The sequence below is a fragment of the Clinocottus analis genome, unplaced genomic scaffold (genome assembly GCF_023055335.1).
Source record: "Clinocottus analis isolate CAN_PGR_092001 unplaced genomic scaffold, fCliAna1.0.p SCAF_1, whole genome shotgun sequence".
NCBI lineage: Eukaryota > Metazoa > Chordata > Actinopteri > Perciformes > Cottidae > Clinocottus > Clinocottus analis.
In genome coordinates, this window is record NW_027175820.1 from 20,635,080 (window position 1) to 20,649,825 (window position 14,746).

The following is a 14,746-nucleotide window of genomic DNA, read 5'->3' on the forward strand; positions in this document are numbered from 1 at the left end:
TTTACAAGAAATCTTTAATAAAAGACAAGTGTTACACTCTTGAAGAGAAGATTGACACAGATACATAATACACACACCATTGGTCTTATGTACAAACACATTATTCAAGCAAATCCCATACAAGCACATGTGCACACGTACACACACACACACACACACACACACAAAGAGAGAGAAAGAGAGAGAGAGAGAGAGAGAGAGAGAGAGAGAGAGAGAGAGAGAGAGAGAGAGAGAGAGAGAGAACAATAACTACGACTGATTATCTTCCATATCCAACTATACCTAATGTATGTTTTTTTGGCCATTGGTAGAGTACACATTTGCACACAAAAGGGGGTGACTGGGAACGCTATGTTGCATACAACGTGATACAGGCTGTCCAAGTGTGCAGCAATGTCCCGCTGAGTGAAAAGAAAGTCTAAAAAATAATCCTCTCATTGAACCAAAGCAGCGGGATGTTACAGCCAACTTCATAGATTTGGATGGAGAAGAAACAGGAAGACGAGAGCGAGAAGAAGGAGGACGGTGTGAGCGGTCAGGGGTGAGCGAGTGAAAAGGGAAATGGAAGGAAGCAGGAGGGACCAGCAGGAGATAGAGGAGAAAGACCTAGAGGCGAAGGAGGTCAAGTGTGTAGGGTTAAAGCGTTCCCTCGTCCAGCAGTTTGTTGATGCCGTTGCAGATCTTCCTCAGGGAGAGTCTGTACTCCTCTCTGTCCCCGTACAGCTCGGCCAGGAACTCCCCGTGGGCAAAGTGATTGAAAACGTGGTCGATGCGCGCGTGCGAGCGAGCCGTCAGGTGCTGCTCGACCAGGTTGTGAAGCAGGTCCCTGCACTCCAGCAGGAGCTCGGACAGAATATTCCTGTCAAAGGTGTACTCCACCTCGTAGAACGACACCGCCGTCATGGCCGCCTGGTTCATCTTCTTCTTGAAGCGCTCCACCGTGTCCAGCTCGTCGGGGCTGAACTGGTGGTTGCGGTACAAGATGCCGATCTTCAGGGCGATCTTGATGACGTCCTTGATGATCTTGTGGGCCTCCTTCTTGCTCTTGGTGAACTCGCGGCTCGTCTTGTAGAGCTCGTCCAAGATCTCGCTGCTGGTGTCATCCGTCAGCATGTTGGCCACCACCATGGTCGCCATCTTGCTCAGGATCTTCTTCTGGGCCTGCAGGGCCAGGGAGCGGGAGTTGAAGCTCTCCTGTCCTGAAGAGAGAGAGAGAGAGAGAGAGAATAGGTTTGGGGTCAGTCCTGAAGTTCAGATGAATATGATCCTGCTGAAGTAGCTTGTCATGTACTGGTTGTTTTAGACACTTGGTGGCAGCAGAAGAAGCTGGAAACGCAACACTGACGTAGTATTCACCTCATGAAGTTGCTATGGTCAAGCTGAGGTGTTGCCTCTCACATGTCAGGCAGAAACAGAGAAAAAAAAGTGCATTTATTTGAAGTTTTGTTCATTTCCACCAACTCCTGAGAAAAATATTTAGCTTTTAAGCAGCTAAAAGCTAATTTTGTCCATTTGCTAACATAGCCGATGCAAAACAAACGTGTATTCTGGCTGAAAGCAAATTTGTAATTTTGGAACTTTTCATAGAACATTAGGTAAATTAACAGATTGAGAAACAACGTGATGTGGCTTTAAGAGGAACTGAATCGCTAAACGTTTTGTGTAGGAAATACAGAAGATCAGCAGTGGTACTCAAATCCCATCCTGCAGGCGTCCAGGGCGGCCTGCCGATCATTTTCTAAATCACAATCAAAATAAATGGATTCATAATGGGATTTGTTTTGTACTTTCAAAGTAAATAAGGTCCCATAGTACGTAAATAAAGAAAATAAATAAATAACATTAATTTTGAAAAAAAATATTGAAAAGAAAGAAGATGATTACACAAATACTCCCCTGACAAAACACGTTGAGTATCACTGAACAAGGGATAAAAGCACTTTTGCTATAGGTCTTAATACATGTTATTATATAGTCTTTAACCACCGCTCTTAAACCGCAGTATGTTTACATGCAACAGCTGACGTCAATCTGGACAAACAGGAAACTCTGTTGACCCGTTGTAATAAAAATATGGGTCTTTCCCTCTTTCTGTTTTCACTGACATCGCTTGTCTTTGCATAAATAATGAGCCGTGCAAGAAGAAGTCAGATCTCATGTACAGTTTTATTCTGACCAAGACACTGACTTTTTCCTGTCTTCATTACACAAATCGCTGTTGTGTAACAATCCCATCAGTAAATATGAAAGCAGAGCACCGGCGCAAAGAGCTTTCAGAAGACTCTGGCTTTTTCTTGGCATGAACAAAGACTTGGATATAAAGACCAACAGCTGACTTCAAGTGTATTTGCTGGAGAACTAAATACTTCTTAGACTTTTATAGAAGTTACAGAACAGCTTGAAGAAGTGAGCGATGAAACGCAGGGTGGCGTCCTTCCTGTCAGCTGACTACGGGACGAAGGATGATCTGCTCTGGATAGCATCAAACAGCGGCACGGCGATAAGAACCTCCTAGCACACCGTCTCTTCCTCTGACTGATCACAGTTGTTTGCTGTGTCCCACTGCAGCCGTGATTCATCATGAGCGAGAACATCAAAGGCTGCCTGTGTCATCATGCAGCGATTCCAGCAGCTTAACATGTGCCTGTGTGAATGTGAGGAGTGGGAGGGCGGAGAGGGGTTTTTATTTAGGTGCCACCCAGCTAGAAATTACACAACAGATAGCTCCTATGATGAATAAAGCCCAGGAAAGAGCCCTCACTTTTATCCCCTTGTTTCCCCGGCCGCTGTCAACCTCGTCCTCCTCCACACGAATGTCCAGAAAGAGAGAGAGAGTTTGTTCGCTGTTGGCATTGTTCCTGACCAACGTAGAGGATTTTAGTTTGTTGTATTGATTTGGATACCTTTCAACATTTGAATGTGTGCTTTGGAAATATGCAGTGATACTCCACGCCGATAAAGAGACAGAGAGACAGAGAGAGAGAGAGAGAGAGAGAGAGAGAGAGAGAGAGAGAGAGAGAGAGAGAGAGAGAGAGAGAGAGAGAGAGAAGGCCAAGACAAGATGGGGACAAAGACAGAGAGAAAGGAAAAGACAAAGATGGAGACGGAGATATAGAGAGAAAGACAGAGATCGAGAGACAATCAAGACAGAGACAGACAGTCAGACAGACAGACAGACAGACAGACAGATACAGAGTCAAAGACATAGAGAGAGATACAGATTCAGAGATAGAGACAGACACAGTGCGGCAGAGAGACAGGCAGAGAGTGGACGGGGGCGTCTCTTCGCAGTGAGAGTTCAGCACAGAACAGCAGATGAGCCCAAATGCAACAGCACCTGCTTTGTTGTCCTTATAATTTGATCAAAACAGACAGCTATGGGAACGTGCACGAGTCACATCGTCATCTCCTGCGTGTGTGTCTGTACATCGTGTGTTTGTTATTCAAACACACAAGAGTTGAATGCTCCACAACAATGGGGAGAAACCCTGTCCGTGGCATTTCATGTGTGAATGTACAGAAGTGACATTTCATATGTTGGTCCGAAGCTAAATGACATTTCATGTATATATATATATATATATATATAATAGGCCCACTTTGACATTTACAATAAGGCAAATGTCTATGTTTACTGTTATTTCTAAATACACAATATGTGACACTGCTCCTTTGTGCGGCTTCATGAGAGGGGGGGGGGGGGGGGGTGAGACAAAACAAGAGTGGGTCGGTATGAAGATTTCAAACCTGCAGGAAAATGTTGAACCAAAGCCTTTGTTTACGAGGAAAACAAGTTGAAAAGCAAACAAAAAGTGAATTAACTCCTGAATGAACACCGTCATTCCTTTTTCTTTTTAGAATTATATTTGAAGTGTTTCGGAAAACAAGCGGCAAACATGACTTTTAAGCTGCTAAACGCTTTTCTTCTTCATCCACTCGCTGACTGTCAGTCTGCCCTTTGGTTCCAGGCAGGTAGCTAAAAGTCTGGTTTCTTCCGAGCTTTTTTTCCCTGTGAAAAAAGCTGCTCGCAAGCGGACGGAAACATATTTGGTGTGACTGAACCCAAACCTTGAAGTTAAGGCCACAAAATCGACACGACCAGCTGTAAGATACCGGAAAACTTCTGTCCAGCTGAAGGAAGCTGCAAAGCTTGAAGACGTGTTTCTCACAACGAGCGACTCCTTTCACACTTCTCGTTGTCATTTGATCCATTGGCGATGTAAAATATATATGTAGCTACAAATGAAATAGAATGATGAGAAGTAAGTAATCAAAAAGTACATGCGCAGGTTTACACATGACTCTTCTCTGCTCTTGGTCATGTGGAAGGTTGCATTTTGCATTCAGGAAGGATGTGATGATACAATGTGACCACGGCCAACATACAGCCCTAAGAATAGCCTTCAATGAATCTATACAAACCCTGGACTTTCTACCGTCAACAACGTCTGGGAGAAAATAGCTTGTGTCTGATCCCTGCAGGATGCTGTGCATCGACTGCTTTTAAAATACCAAATGTAAATGACCTGAGGCGTCGAGTAGATAACACGCACACGGGCGTCACAACAGCAATACGTTGATTTCCATGACATACAGCAGGACATATAACTGGCTCTCATTAGGCAGATCTGTGCCTCTCATCAACAGGCCCTCTTTGTCACTGTTATTTCCTGTTTCTCTGAGGCAACTCTTTGTTCCAGCGAGCCTCTGATATTCACAAACCCGATTGGATAGATTTCTGAAACCCTGGCACACTGATAAAGGTGACAGCTTGCTCCATAAAGCCGGCCTTGTCAGACCAATGGTCGTGCAGACTAGTTGGATTTTGGTGAATTTCTCCTCCGCGCAATTAAATAACCAAGATCTGTGATGCCCGACGCAAAGATCAGTTGAACTCATTTAAATGAGGGCCGCATGAGAGGCAGTGATTGGATCTTTTCTGTTGTTGGTGCAGAGCTAAAAGTAGACTAATTATTATCCTGCCACCCCCCCCGACACGCCGCCTGGAGCCGGTTTCTGAGGACCAGCAGGTGGCCATCAACTCAGATGGCTTGACCCCTGTCTGAAGTTTGTTTGCACATCGCTGAGCGGCGAGGAATGTAAGCAAAAATTAATTTGTGTGTGTGTAGGGGGGGGATTTGAAGAAATACCGTGTAGAAAGGAACACGAGGCTGTTTGAGGCGTGAGTCAGAGTGCCGGGGAAGGCGGTGGGTGATTCAGAGTCTGGCTGGAGAATTTAGCACATACAAAGTGAGCGTAGATGATTAGAAAGAGTGCACATGGACACAGTGAGAAGTCCACACGCTCACATCACATGCAGCCTGTCACCCAGACGCTGAGATGAGTGACATGCATGAGCCGGTGTCAGAACGAGTTAGAGAACAGCCCAAAACTGCCAGCGGAGAGATGGTCAGAAAACGGTCGCCGGTGTTACTTCTCGCTCTCTCCTGCCTGCTCATTATTTTCACACTTGTGTGAGGGGTTGTGACAAGTTCTCACAAAATAAAGTGAGTTATTCTGCGGAGCATGTGAGAATAAGTTAGTGAAAAAGGAACTGGGAGCCGGAGCTGTGCACGGACGCCGGGGCCGGAGTGCTTGTGGGAGTTGGTAAAGTTTACTTTTAACATCAGGATTAGTAAGGTGCTTGCTGCTCTCTGACCGTGGCTGTTGACTAGACAGTCTCTCTTTGTTCCAGCTGATGTTTTCAGAGCGCTGAGTCAACAGTTTCTGCTGCGCTGCGTCAGAACATACATGCAGTGTGTAACATGGAGACCGGCCAAACCTGCCCGACTAAATAACGGCGGTACCCAACAAATTATAAAGTCCATCTGGGCCGATTTATTTTTATTTCAGTCGGACACTTATGTCAATGAAGAGGCCATTTAGAGCTAATGGCTGCACAGTACAGTGATCACAAAAGCAAGGATTCATTCTAGAAAACTAATTCCCCCACTTGCAGGTATAATTTGACATTTTGGTAAATTTTCTGATTCTAGTTATGATGTATCGTGGAAACACATTTTTAGTGCCTGTCTCTCCATTATTGTGTGTTTGTGGTGCGTTGAACCGTGACCTGATTTGCGCCGACCTTTGTGGTTGCAGACAATCACTGTGTCAACGACGGCTTGTGCCAACGTGATGTCACAGAAATATGTCAAATGACCACGAGCTCGTATAAGCAGCGTATTTGCGTGGTGGTGGCCCGTGTATTACAACAAATTTCATTTAGGTTTAGACAACAAACCCCTTTGTTTGTTTCAGGGAAAAACATTGTGGTTATATAGACTACATATAATACATAAACATCTTGAACGGTACTTTAGAATAACTCAACGACATAAACATAGGTCTCCTGGTTGAAAGTCCCCATCCAACCCAATCTCCAAGATATACATGAAAGGACCAGGACCTTTCAACAATGCGTCGTGAATGGCACGTCCTGTTGGACTGGAAACGGCGCGGCGGCGAGTCTAGCTCTGTCTGAAAGTAACAACATCCAGAGGGAAAAATAAGTACGCTTTCTTCCGAAGTTAGGTAAAGTGACGCTGGACACTTAGCGATAAAACACAACACAAAATGAAATTACTCGCTAATCTGGACATTTTCCGCAGCGTGCTGGGCTGCGAGACGTGTGTCTCGAGGCTCGTGTTGGTCTCGTTCCAGGGAAAGCAGAGGAATGAGCCACCAGCAGGCCGACTGGCCTTTACTGAGTCAACGCTGGAGGCACTTGTGGGCTTATCAGCGAGAACGCCGCAGAACACACCCGTCTGACTGAGGCATGTGAGTGTGTATGTATGTGTGTGTGTGTGTGCGTGTGTGTGTGTGTGTGAATATGTGGGTTGTGTGTCTTTCAGTGATTGTTTTTTTGTGTGTTCCGCTCCAGCAGAGAAAGCACTTTAAAATAAGTAATGTACAATCATCATCACAATTTAGGTCCGAAGTTGTCTGTCTCTATGTGTCAGCCTTGTGTCTGGTGACCTGTCCAGGATGTGTGTGTGTGTGTGTCCATAACGTTAAGAAAGCTAAGCGAGTAAAAAATAAAAAAGTTCTAGTACATTTCTTTGTGTTCTTTGTAAACTGAATACTAATAAAAATGCATCTAAAACAGCAACATTTATTCATAGAACTAACTGATTTACTAACACATTTCAATAAAAAAAAACATGTATATATAATATGTTGAAAAATATAGTATGACATCATAAAAATATACATCTGCACATATAGTTATTGGAAAATCTAAATGAAACTGCTTCAAATGCAAAACTGAAATTAACAAGAAATTGAAAAAACTGAATTAACCTTCAGACCCTTCAGAGCAGGAAAGACAACACTCGACCAGCGCTGCCCTGTTTGTGGCTTCTAACAAAGAGGTTGCTAATGACAACAAGCTCATGTTTAGCATTGGACAAAACCAGGTCACACTCCCTGCAGGTGCACGGGTGTTTATTTTCTTTCCAAGATAAGACAGGAAAACATATGTTCGCCACACCTGCTCATGTGCTCACACAACAGACACAGGTGTCCATATGCAATCATTCTATTAATGTTGGATATTAGCGCACGCTGAACACATGACGTTTGATAAGAGGAGAGAAAAGGAAAAGGAAAAACATCTATTCACCATACTGGCACCGCTTCCTCTAAACATTATTAGTTTGCAAAGCCAAACATTTAAAGGTTGCTGACAGACGACCTGGCTCAGAGATGCAGAACGATAAGAGAGGTTTGGAGTGTTTTTAGTGAGTGAGTGACTCTGCATTTACTGTCCATGTGCAAGTTATTACTTTAATGTACGTAATAACTGAAAAGCCACTATATGCCCCTGAAATGAACGGTTCCCTGGCCGTCCACTGCACCCTGAAAATGCTGAAATTGGCCATAATTCTCCAGATATTTCCCTTTTGAGATGTTTTTTTTTTTAATAAGTGGAACAGCAGTCCAGTTCTGATCCCCTTCTGCAGTAGTTGCACACAGTCATATTTAAAATACAAAAGACAGACTTTAACGTGCTCCAGGAAAAGCCGGCGCTTTAATAAAGTGTCATCCATCAGCTGCCATTTCCCAGAGCACAAACACAACGCTAACAATGTATCAATGGAAAGAAAATGATCAGGGAAAAGAGAAGTCAGAGCCGCAAACAAAGGTGACAGCTTGACTTCCTCTTGGTTTGCCTCGGCCTTCTGGTTTTCTTCTGGCGGTCCAATGAGGAGCTGCTCTCTGGCTGCATTCACGGAGCTCGAGGAAAACAATGGAGCAGGTCATTCAGCAGAAGTAAAGAGCTTTTAATAGCCTGCAGGGTTAATGTTAAGCGAGCCTGAGAGGCCAGAGGACTGCAGAGGGTAAGAGAAGGAGTGTGTTGTGCCAGCTGGGACCAGAGCTCGACCAGCGGTGGCGGAGGAAGTATTTAGATGTTATTGCTAAAAGTTAATGTACAATAAACTTTTCATTTTGTGTTGACTTTGGCGGTTCCTGTGGATAAACGTGGTAGTGTTTCAGAGCACCAGACCTCCTTTAGAAAACCTTGAATTTGACTGCACAAGTATGAAAGTATTAATAACAAAAAAAAACTGTCAGACAAATGTAATTTTTACGCCGTAGGAGTAGAAATATAATAATGCAGCTTAAAGTACTACATCAGAATTGTATGTATATGAACAGTACTTGAGTAAATGTACTTAGTACTTTCTACATCTCTAAGATCGAGAGATGAGATTTTACGGTGTCGTTCTTTGTGCTACAGACTTTGTGTTTGGTCAGTTTACTTACACACACCCACGCACACACACACACACAAATACAAAATAGTTGTGTAAAGATACATCTTAAAGCAGGCCTCCATAAACAATAAAAAGCTGCTGTAGTATCCAGGCATTTTAGTATTTTTATGTCAATCCGGACCTGCAAAGTCTCCATTCTGGTGGTATTTCTGACTCCCACTGCTCTATTTAAAAGATGACTCAAACACACCACCCCTGCTCACTGTCTGTTGTAATGCGTGTGTGTATTATCAGATTCAGCTTCACGGGCTAAGTATGGACTTTTTTTTGTTGTATTTCCCTTGATGTATTTACACGTAAATAGAAGTAACAGCTGAAACAAGGAAAACAAAGCTTGACAAATATAAGTAAAGAATAAACATATTATATAAATATCCTGTATCCGCCAAGCAATCACCAAAAATAGAATCAAAATAAAACAAGTCAAGTGTACAAGGCATGTGTTCTGTAAGTCGCAAACAATACAAATAAATACTCAATGGCTACATGTGGAGTGTATGATTATGTGTGTGCCTGTTTTCATGTCTATATACATGCAGTGTATAGGATTCATATAGACAGCGACAGATGATGTGTCGTTATTTAAAAATAAATTGTACATTAAAAACTGTAAAATTATAATCTATAACGTCAGCAGTGGATATTTTAGAGGGTTCTGGATGAAACTGGATGTGATAAAGATTGTTTCCACTGAGTGAAGGAGGGTAAGACACAGTGCATTGATGTGCATTATTCATGACGTGTAAAATCTGACTCTGAGCCAGTTTCCAAAGGGCACTCTTGTGCTGCAAGAGGTCCTTCGCCGTGTTTAACAACTGCTCGGGATGTAGACGAGTATTCACACCTTCAGGGTTAATAACTAACTCCCTTTTGAAACCTTAATGACTTTCATTTATGTGAAGTGGCAACAGAGTATAAAGTCCAGGCCCTTTGGTAGAACTGGAACGCACAGGTTATAGCTAGCTCGTGCTTTACTGGAAGAGATGGTAATAGCAGGAAATACAGATTTGTTTTCTTCGTCACAGATCCCCAAGGCTTGTAAGAGGCACGCTGCAAACCTTTAATAGAATATATGACAAATGAATGTTGTGTTCTTTTTTGTGTGTGTGTGTGCTGTTAATGTTTTTTGCAGGTGTTACCTGCCTCTGCTTCATTCGTCCCAAATGGGGAACGTGGATGAGGTAAGGCAGAAAAGAAGCAGCATCCTCTCAGAAAAACATATGAGAAACATAAAGTGAAAGAAAAGAAAAACAAGTGCAAAACCATCTAAGAAAGCAAACACATGGAAGTTTATATCGATTTGGATTAAAGCCGTATTCTACGAGACAGCCAAACATGATACTTGACCTGATAAATCTGTTGGGCCAATATTAGCTCATAGTAGATGTTTCGGTATCATGATTTCACTGTATTTTAGCTGAGCTGAGTTTAACTGTAGCACAGAAATGCCTAAGGCACGTTTAGTAATGGCGGGTTTAGAAATGTCATGATGTTGGGTGTCTTGTTTCCTGTTTTATTGTGAAGTCCTTGTCTTTTGTGTCCTCTGTGTTCCCTGCACTTCCTGCCTCTGTGATTGTCCGTCTGCCTTGTCCCTGATTGTGTATTCCCTTCACCTGTGCTGGGCTCATTGTTTCCACCTGTGCCTCATTACCTTCCCTTTTGTGTTTAAACCCTGTTTGTCTCCCGTCCCCTTGTTAGATTGTATTGTTTTTCCCCGTCCGGGCCCATGTTTCGATGTCCCGTAAGTCCTGTTATAAGCCGTTTTTTGTCAAAACTGTTTAAGTTACAAAATAAATATTGGCTCACATCAGTTCTCTCACATATTAGCCTCAATTGAAAAGCGCTACTAAAACACATGTTAATAATTAATATAATAGTTAATATGTTGATGTTATAGTGCATGTTCTGGTTACATTTATGTGGTACGAGTAACGAGTACCATGCGAAGTGGGATTTACCTCTCTAGATCTGATATAAAAAAATGAAGAAATATGCAGCTACCCCGTGTATACAGACCAAGTCCTTTACTGCAGAGGCCGGGTTTGAATCCGAATTTCAATTACATTTTATTTGTATCGCCAATACCACAAATCACGGACGGCTTTACAACCCCTACAACATAGAACATCCTCCGCCCTCGCATCGGTTATGGAAAAAAGATGAATTCAAGTAAAGTGTGACTTGAGCATTACTGGCAAATGCACAATGGTTAAAAATCACATAAACAAACCTGTTGAGTGTTTTTCAATAAAAGCGAGTTGATGTACGTCGGCGTGACTGTAATGAGGTCTGATATACACTACGAGACTGAACCTACATGTTTATCCTGGGACCGATCTAAGGGTCTCTAGTGTGACTAACAATCCGGGGGAAAAGCACTTAAGAGCCACTCTGAGGGACACACGAACAGCCGTGTTTAATGCTCCGTCCCTCATCCCTTTATTTGCCCCCTCTCTGTCACTTGGTTTTAATGGCCATGTCCCTGTAGAGCTGAACCAAAGAGAGGAGGAGAAATGAAGCAGTGGTAGGAGATGTCTGATCGACTAACGCGCCGCTGGCTTGATCGCCTGTCACACGGATCAGAGGGACCAGAGGGACGAGAGAGAGAGAGAGAAAGAGAGAGAGAGCTATCAGTGATTTGACCTCCACCTTTAGCTGTGTGCTTGGCTTTCTTCAACGTCACTCCTCGTTACAAAGAGCGCAGAAGCCGCTGGTGCACAGAGGATGAGAAGTGGTATCCAGGACATCCTGTTAGGGCCCTGTGAGATCCCCGCCCTCTGACCTCAAGCTAATGTCTTCAACAGCTGTGGTTCGCTGACATCAGCCATTGTTTAAAAAGGAGTAAAGAGCCAGGCCACAGTTAGCTGGTGAGCCGGGCATGGGAACTGGCTGGAGGCTGTCTCCCCTCTCTGCTTCCCTCCTCGGGGAGCTTCTCTGGAAAAATACTCCTCCAAACGATCACAATCACCCACGTCAGGTGGGTGTGAATACATAAATGACTACACTGGTGATTCCACAATGTAACACAAAGTGTAAACAACCAGTGGTATGAAGCTATTAAACTGGAACTGGAACTGTATTGGCTCACAGTGATGCTTTTTTTTTTGTGAGAGACAACAGCAGTTTGGTTCAAAGACAGTGAAGAGACACAGAAAACAAAGACAAGAGCGCCAACTACAGCCAAGCTTCACTGTGTGAATGTGAGACAGCGCAACAAAAATGCAATTAAGTTTTTGTGATCGCGGTTTTAAAAAAAAAATCCTGTAGATAACCATCTCAAGATTTTTTTCTATTTTTAGAAAGTCGGGTACAAATGTGTGGGTGTGTGTGTTTTTGTGCGAGCCATAATGATAGACTGTGAGGCTCAGGCCTAATAAAAAACAGAGGAGGATAAAATATTCAGGCTTTCTTTACTTTATCTGGCCAGGAAACCAGACAGAAGGTTCCCTCGACTCTTTCCATCTGAAATAAAGAAACCAAGCTATTTACGGAGGGAGGAAGGCGAGAGAAAAGCAGGAGGGCTGGGCAGAGATGGCAATATGTACATTTTCCTTTCACACCATTTAGTCACTATTAATGAGCAGGAAAAAGTAAAGAAAATGAGAGGAAAGAGGATATGTTTGCTCGATGAAATGCCCAGAAGAAGAAAATAAAAATACACATGATTCCGAAAGCCTGCAGATGTGTCATTTCCTTAAACCCAGCGTGAAGGAATGAAAGAAAGAAGGACGGAGGAGGTGTTAAAGAAAGAGAGGTGAAATCATACGTCCACGTTTTGATTGTCAAAACGCCTTTACGTCAGACACGCAGACCCACACAACATCCAAAAACATCGGCTCAACCTCGATTCGCTTAACATCTGCAGCTGCATGAAGCCCTATAAAGTGTGTGTCGTTGTCTTGCATTCATGAAGTCTCTCGTCTCTTTTTGTTCATCTCTTCCTCTCTGTGTTCAATTCTCATCAGATCTACACTGAGCCGAGCGTGAGTGGCAAGGAAGTAAGTGTTTTCCGGTTCTGGGTGAGTCGATCCTCTCATAGACCTCAGCCAAGTCTCAGCATGCCGTGGCATCGTTTACAAAGAGACACACACACACACACACACACACACACACACACACATGTGCACACACACACACACACACACACACATGCACAATCGACCAGGTCTTGCCAGCTTTCCCCATAACTTTGGCCTCCTGGTTTGTTTACCAGTTCACCCACTATAACGGAGTAAAAGTGAGGCACTGGGAAGCTTTAAATCACTAGAGGCCCAGTCTGCTGTTGCCCTTATATAGAGCTGAAGCCCCGCCCCCTGCCCGATGCTACCCTCTCTCGCACTTGCATCCATAACGCAGTGGGTTTTAACCCATGCAGAATCCATCTAGAATTGAGTGGTACCAGACAGTAGAAATGTAAAATGAGTGTATCTTAGCATTTGCTTTAATAAAATAATATATCTGCCCTTGTGGCTGGTGACCTGGAATGTTTAATTGACACATGCTACATTAACACAGTATTGGTCAGGTGAAAGGTGCGAGAGGGTGGACGCCATGGGTCGGGACAGTGCTAGCAGCAGTAACCGCCGTATGAAGCACTGCAGTGCAGCGGCCATTTTCACAGTCAGTGGGACGCACAAACTGGGACTAACATGCTCATACGTAAGCACAAAGTACGAAAGCACAAAGAAGCACCGAGAGAGTGACTTCATTCTCTGCTCATGACGCTACGACGCCACGTAATCTTGAAAATAGCTGTTTGCTGTTCATAATTGTTAATTTTGCATCTTTAATACTGATTTTGTTTTTATTTGAACGGTTTATTTGGATGCTCACGGGGGACAATTTCACAAGGACGTTTTTCAGAAACCAGTGGTGGAAAAAGTTTTTCAGGTAAGTAACATCATATATGCATCTAAGTACAGCACTTGATTTGAATGAGTCTTATCGTAAGAAACCAACACAGCTATAAATGTTTGGGGAGCAAAGGTTAGTCAGGAGAAGGGGCGGGGCTTCAGATGCCCACGCTGCCTCAATTAATAGGTTGCTCTCCCTTTGATTTGAGTGATACTATTGGATATACTTTGAGCTTTGGCCTTGAAGGCCCACACTGTGCATGACACGCTTTAGTGTCAAGCCAAAGTGCTGCTGCTCTCTTGGCGGCCAACCCACCACTAACTAATGACCAGGAAATAACTGTGGTTCAGACACACACACACACACACACACACACACTTGTAGATTTGCTTCTGACTTTTAGTGACTGCATTCCTTCTTCCACCCTAACCCCGTGTACAACCAGCCAAAAACTGAATCCTTCCACGAGTTAATTCAAATCATTCAAGCCTTCAAGGATAACAGAGTGTGGAATTGTAGCTGTTTCTCTCTTTTGCCATTATCGCCCAAGAAATGTCTAAATCCACAAACTGTATTGTCACATTTGATACTTCTGTCTGTTCTGCTGCCTTCTACCTCCCAGAGGCAAACCGTTTAAAATGTACTTTAAAAGCAGTTTAATGGGACGTACTGCTGCACTAACTGTTGAGATAAACTATGCATGGGCATTACACTTTTTCCTATCATTATCTCATAATGGTGATCTATAATCAGCACAGTTACTGCAGTTGTGCCAGAGTGAAGTGTAAAAAGCTTTAGTGTGTAATTGCCTCCCACTCGGTCTCCTTTTCTGTGGCCTTTTTGGGGGCCTTGATTGCTACAAAGAGGAACAATCTCCATTTATAATGAGAGAAGGTAAGTCAAAGTGCAGTGGCTCCAGTGAACCGTAAAGCACAAGATGAAACCAGAAACTGTGCCTAAAATAAACTGATAATTTTCCTTTAAAATGTCCTGCCAATGATTGTTACACAACATACACCGATACAAACACGTTCCTGCAAAAACAGAAGTGAGCATAGTCACTGTGGAGACGGTGGTTATTGGACTGAGTTTGGCATCTTGGTTTTTGGTTG

At 43.4% G+C, this 14,746-nt stretch overlaps 1 protein-coding gene across 3 annotated transcripts in view; it reads right to left on the bottom strand.

Annotated features, from left to right (window-relative positions):
• Positions 1 to 14,746, bottom strand: part of tnfaip8l3 (tumor necrosis factor, alpha-induced protein 8-like 3) — a 22,637-nt gene continuing 7,891 nt past the window's right edge. For 2 of the 3 annotated variants that reach the window (XM_068569294.1, XM_068569204.1), the window contains one exon: positions 1 to 1,199. In XM_068569294.1, coding sequence (XP_068425395.1) covers positions 637 to 1,199 — 563 coding nt within the window. In that variant the 3' untranslated portion in view covers positions 1 to 636. Of the gene's footprint in view, positions 1,200 to 2,390; positions 2,521 to 14,746 lie in introns of those variants that run through there. The other variant, XM_068569382.1, reaches the window with a different exon arrangement.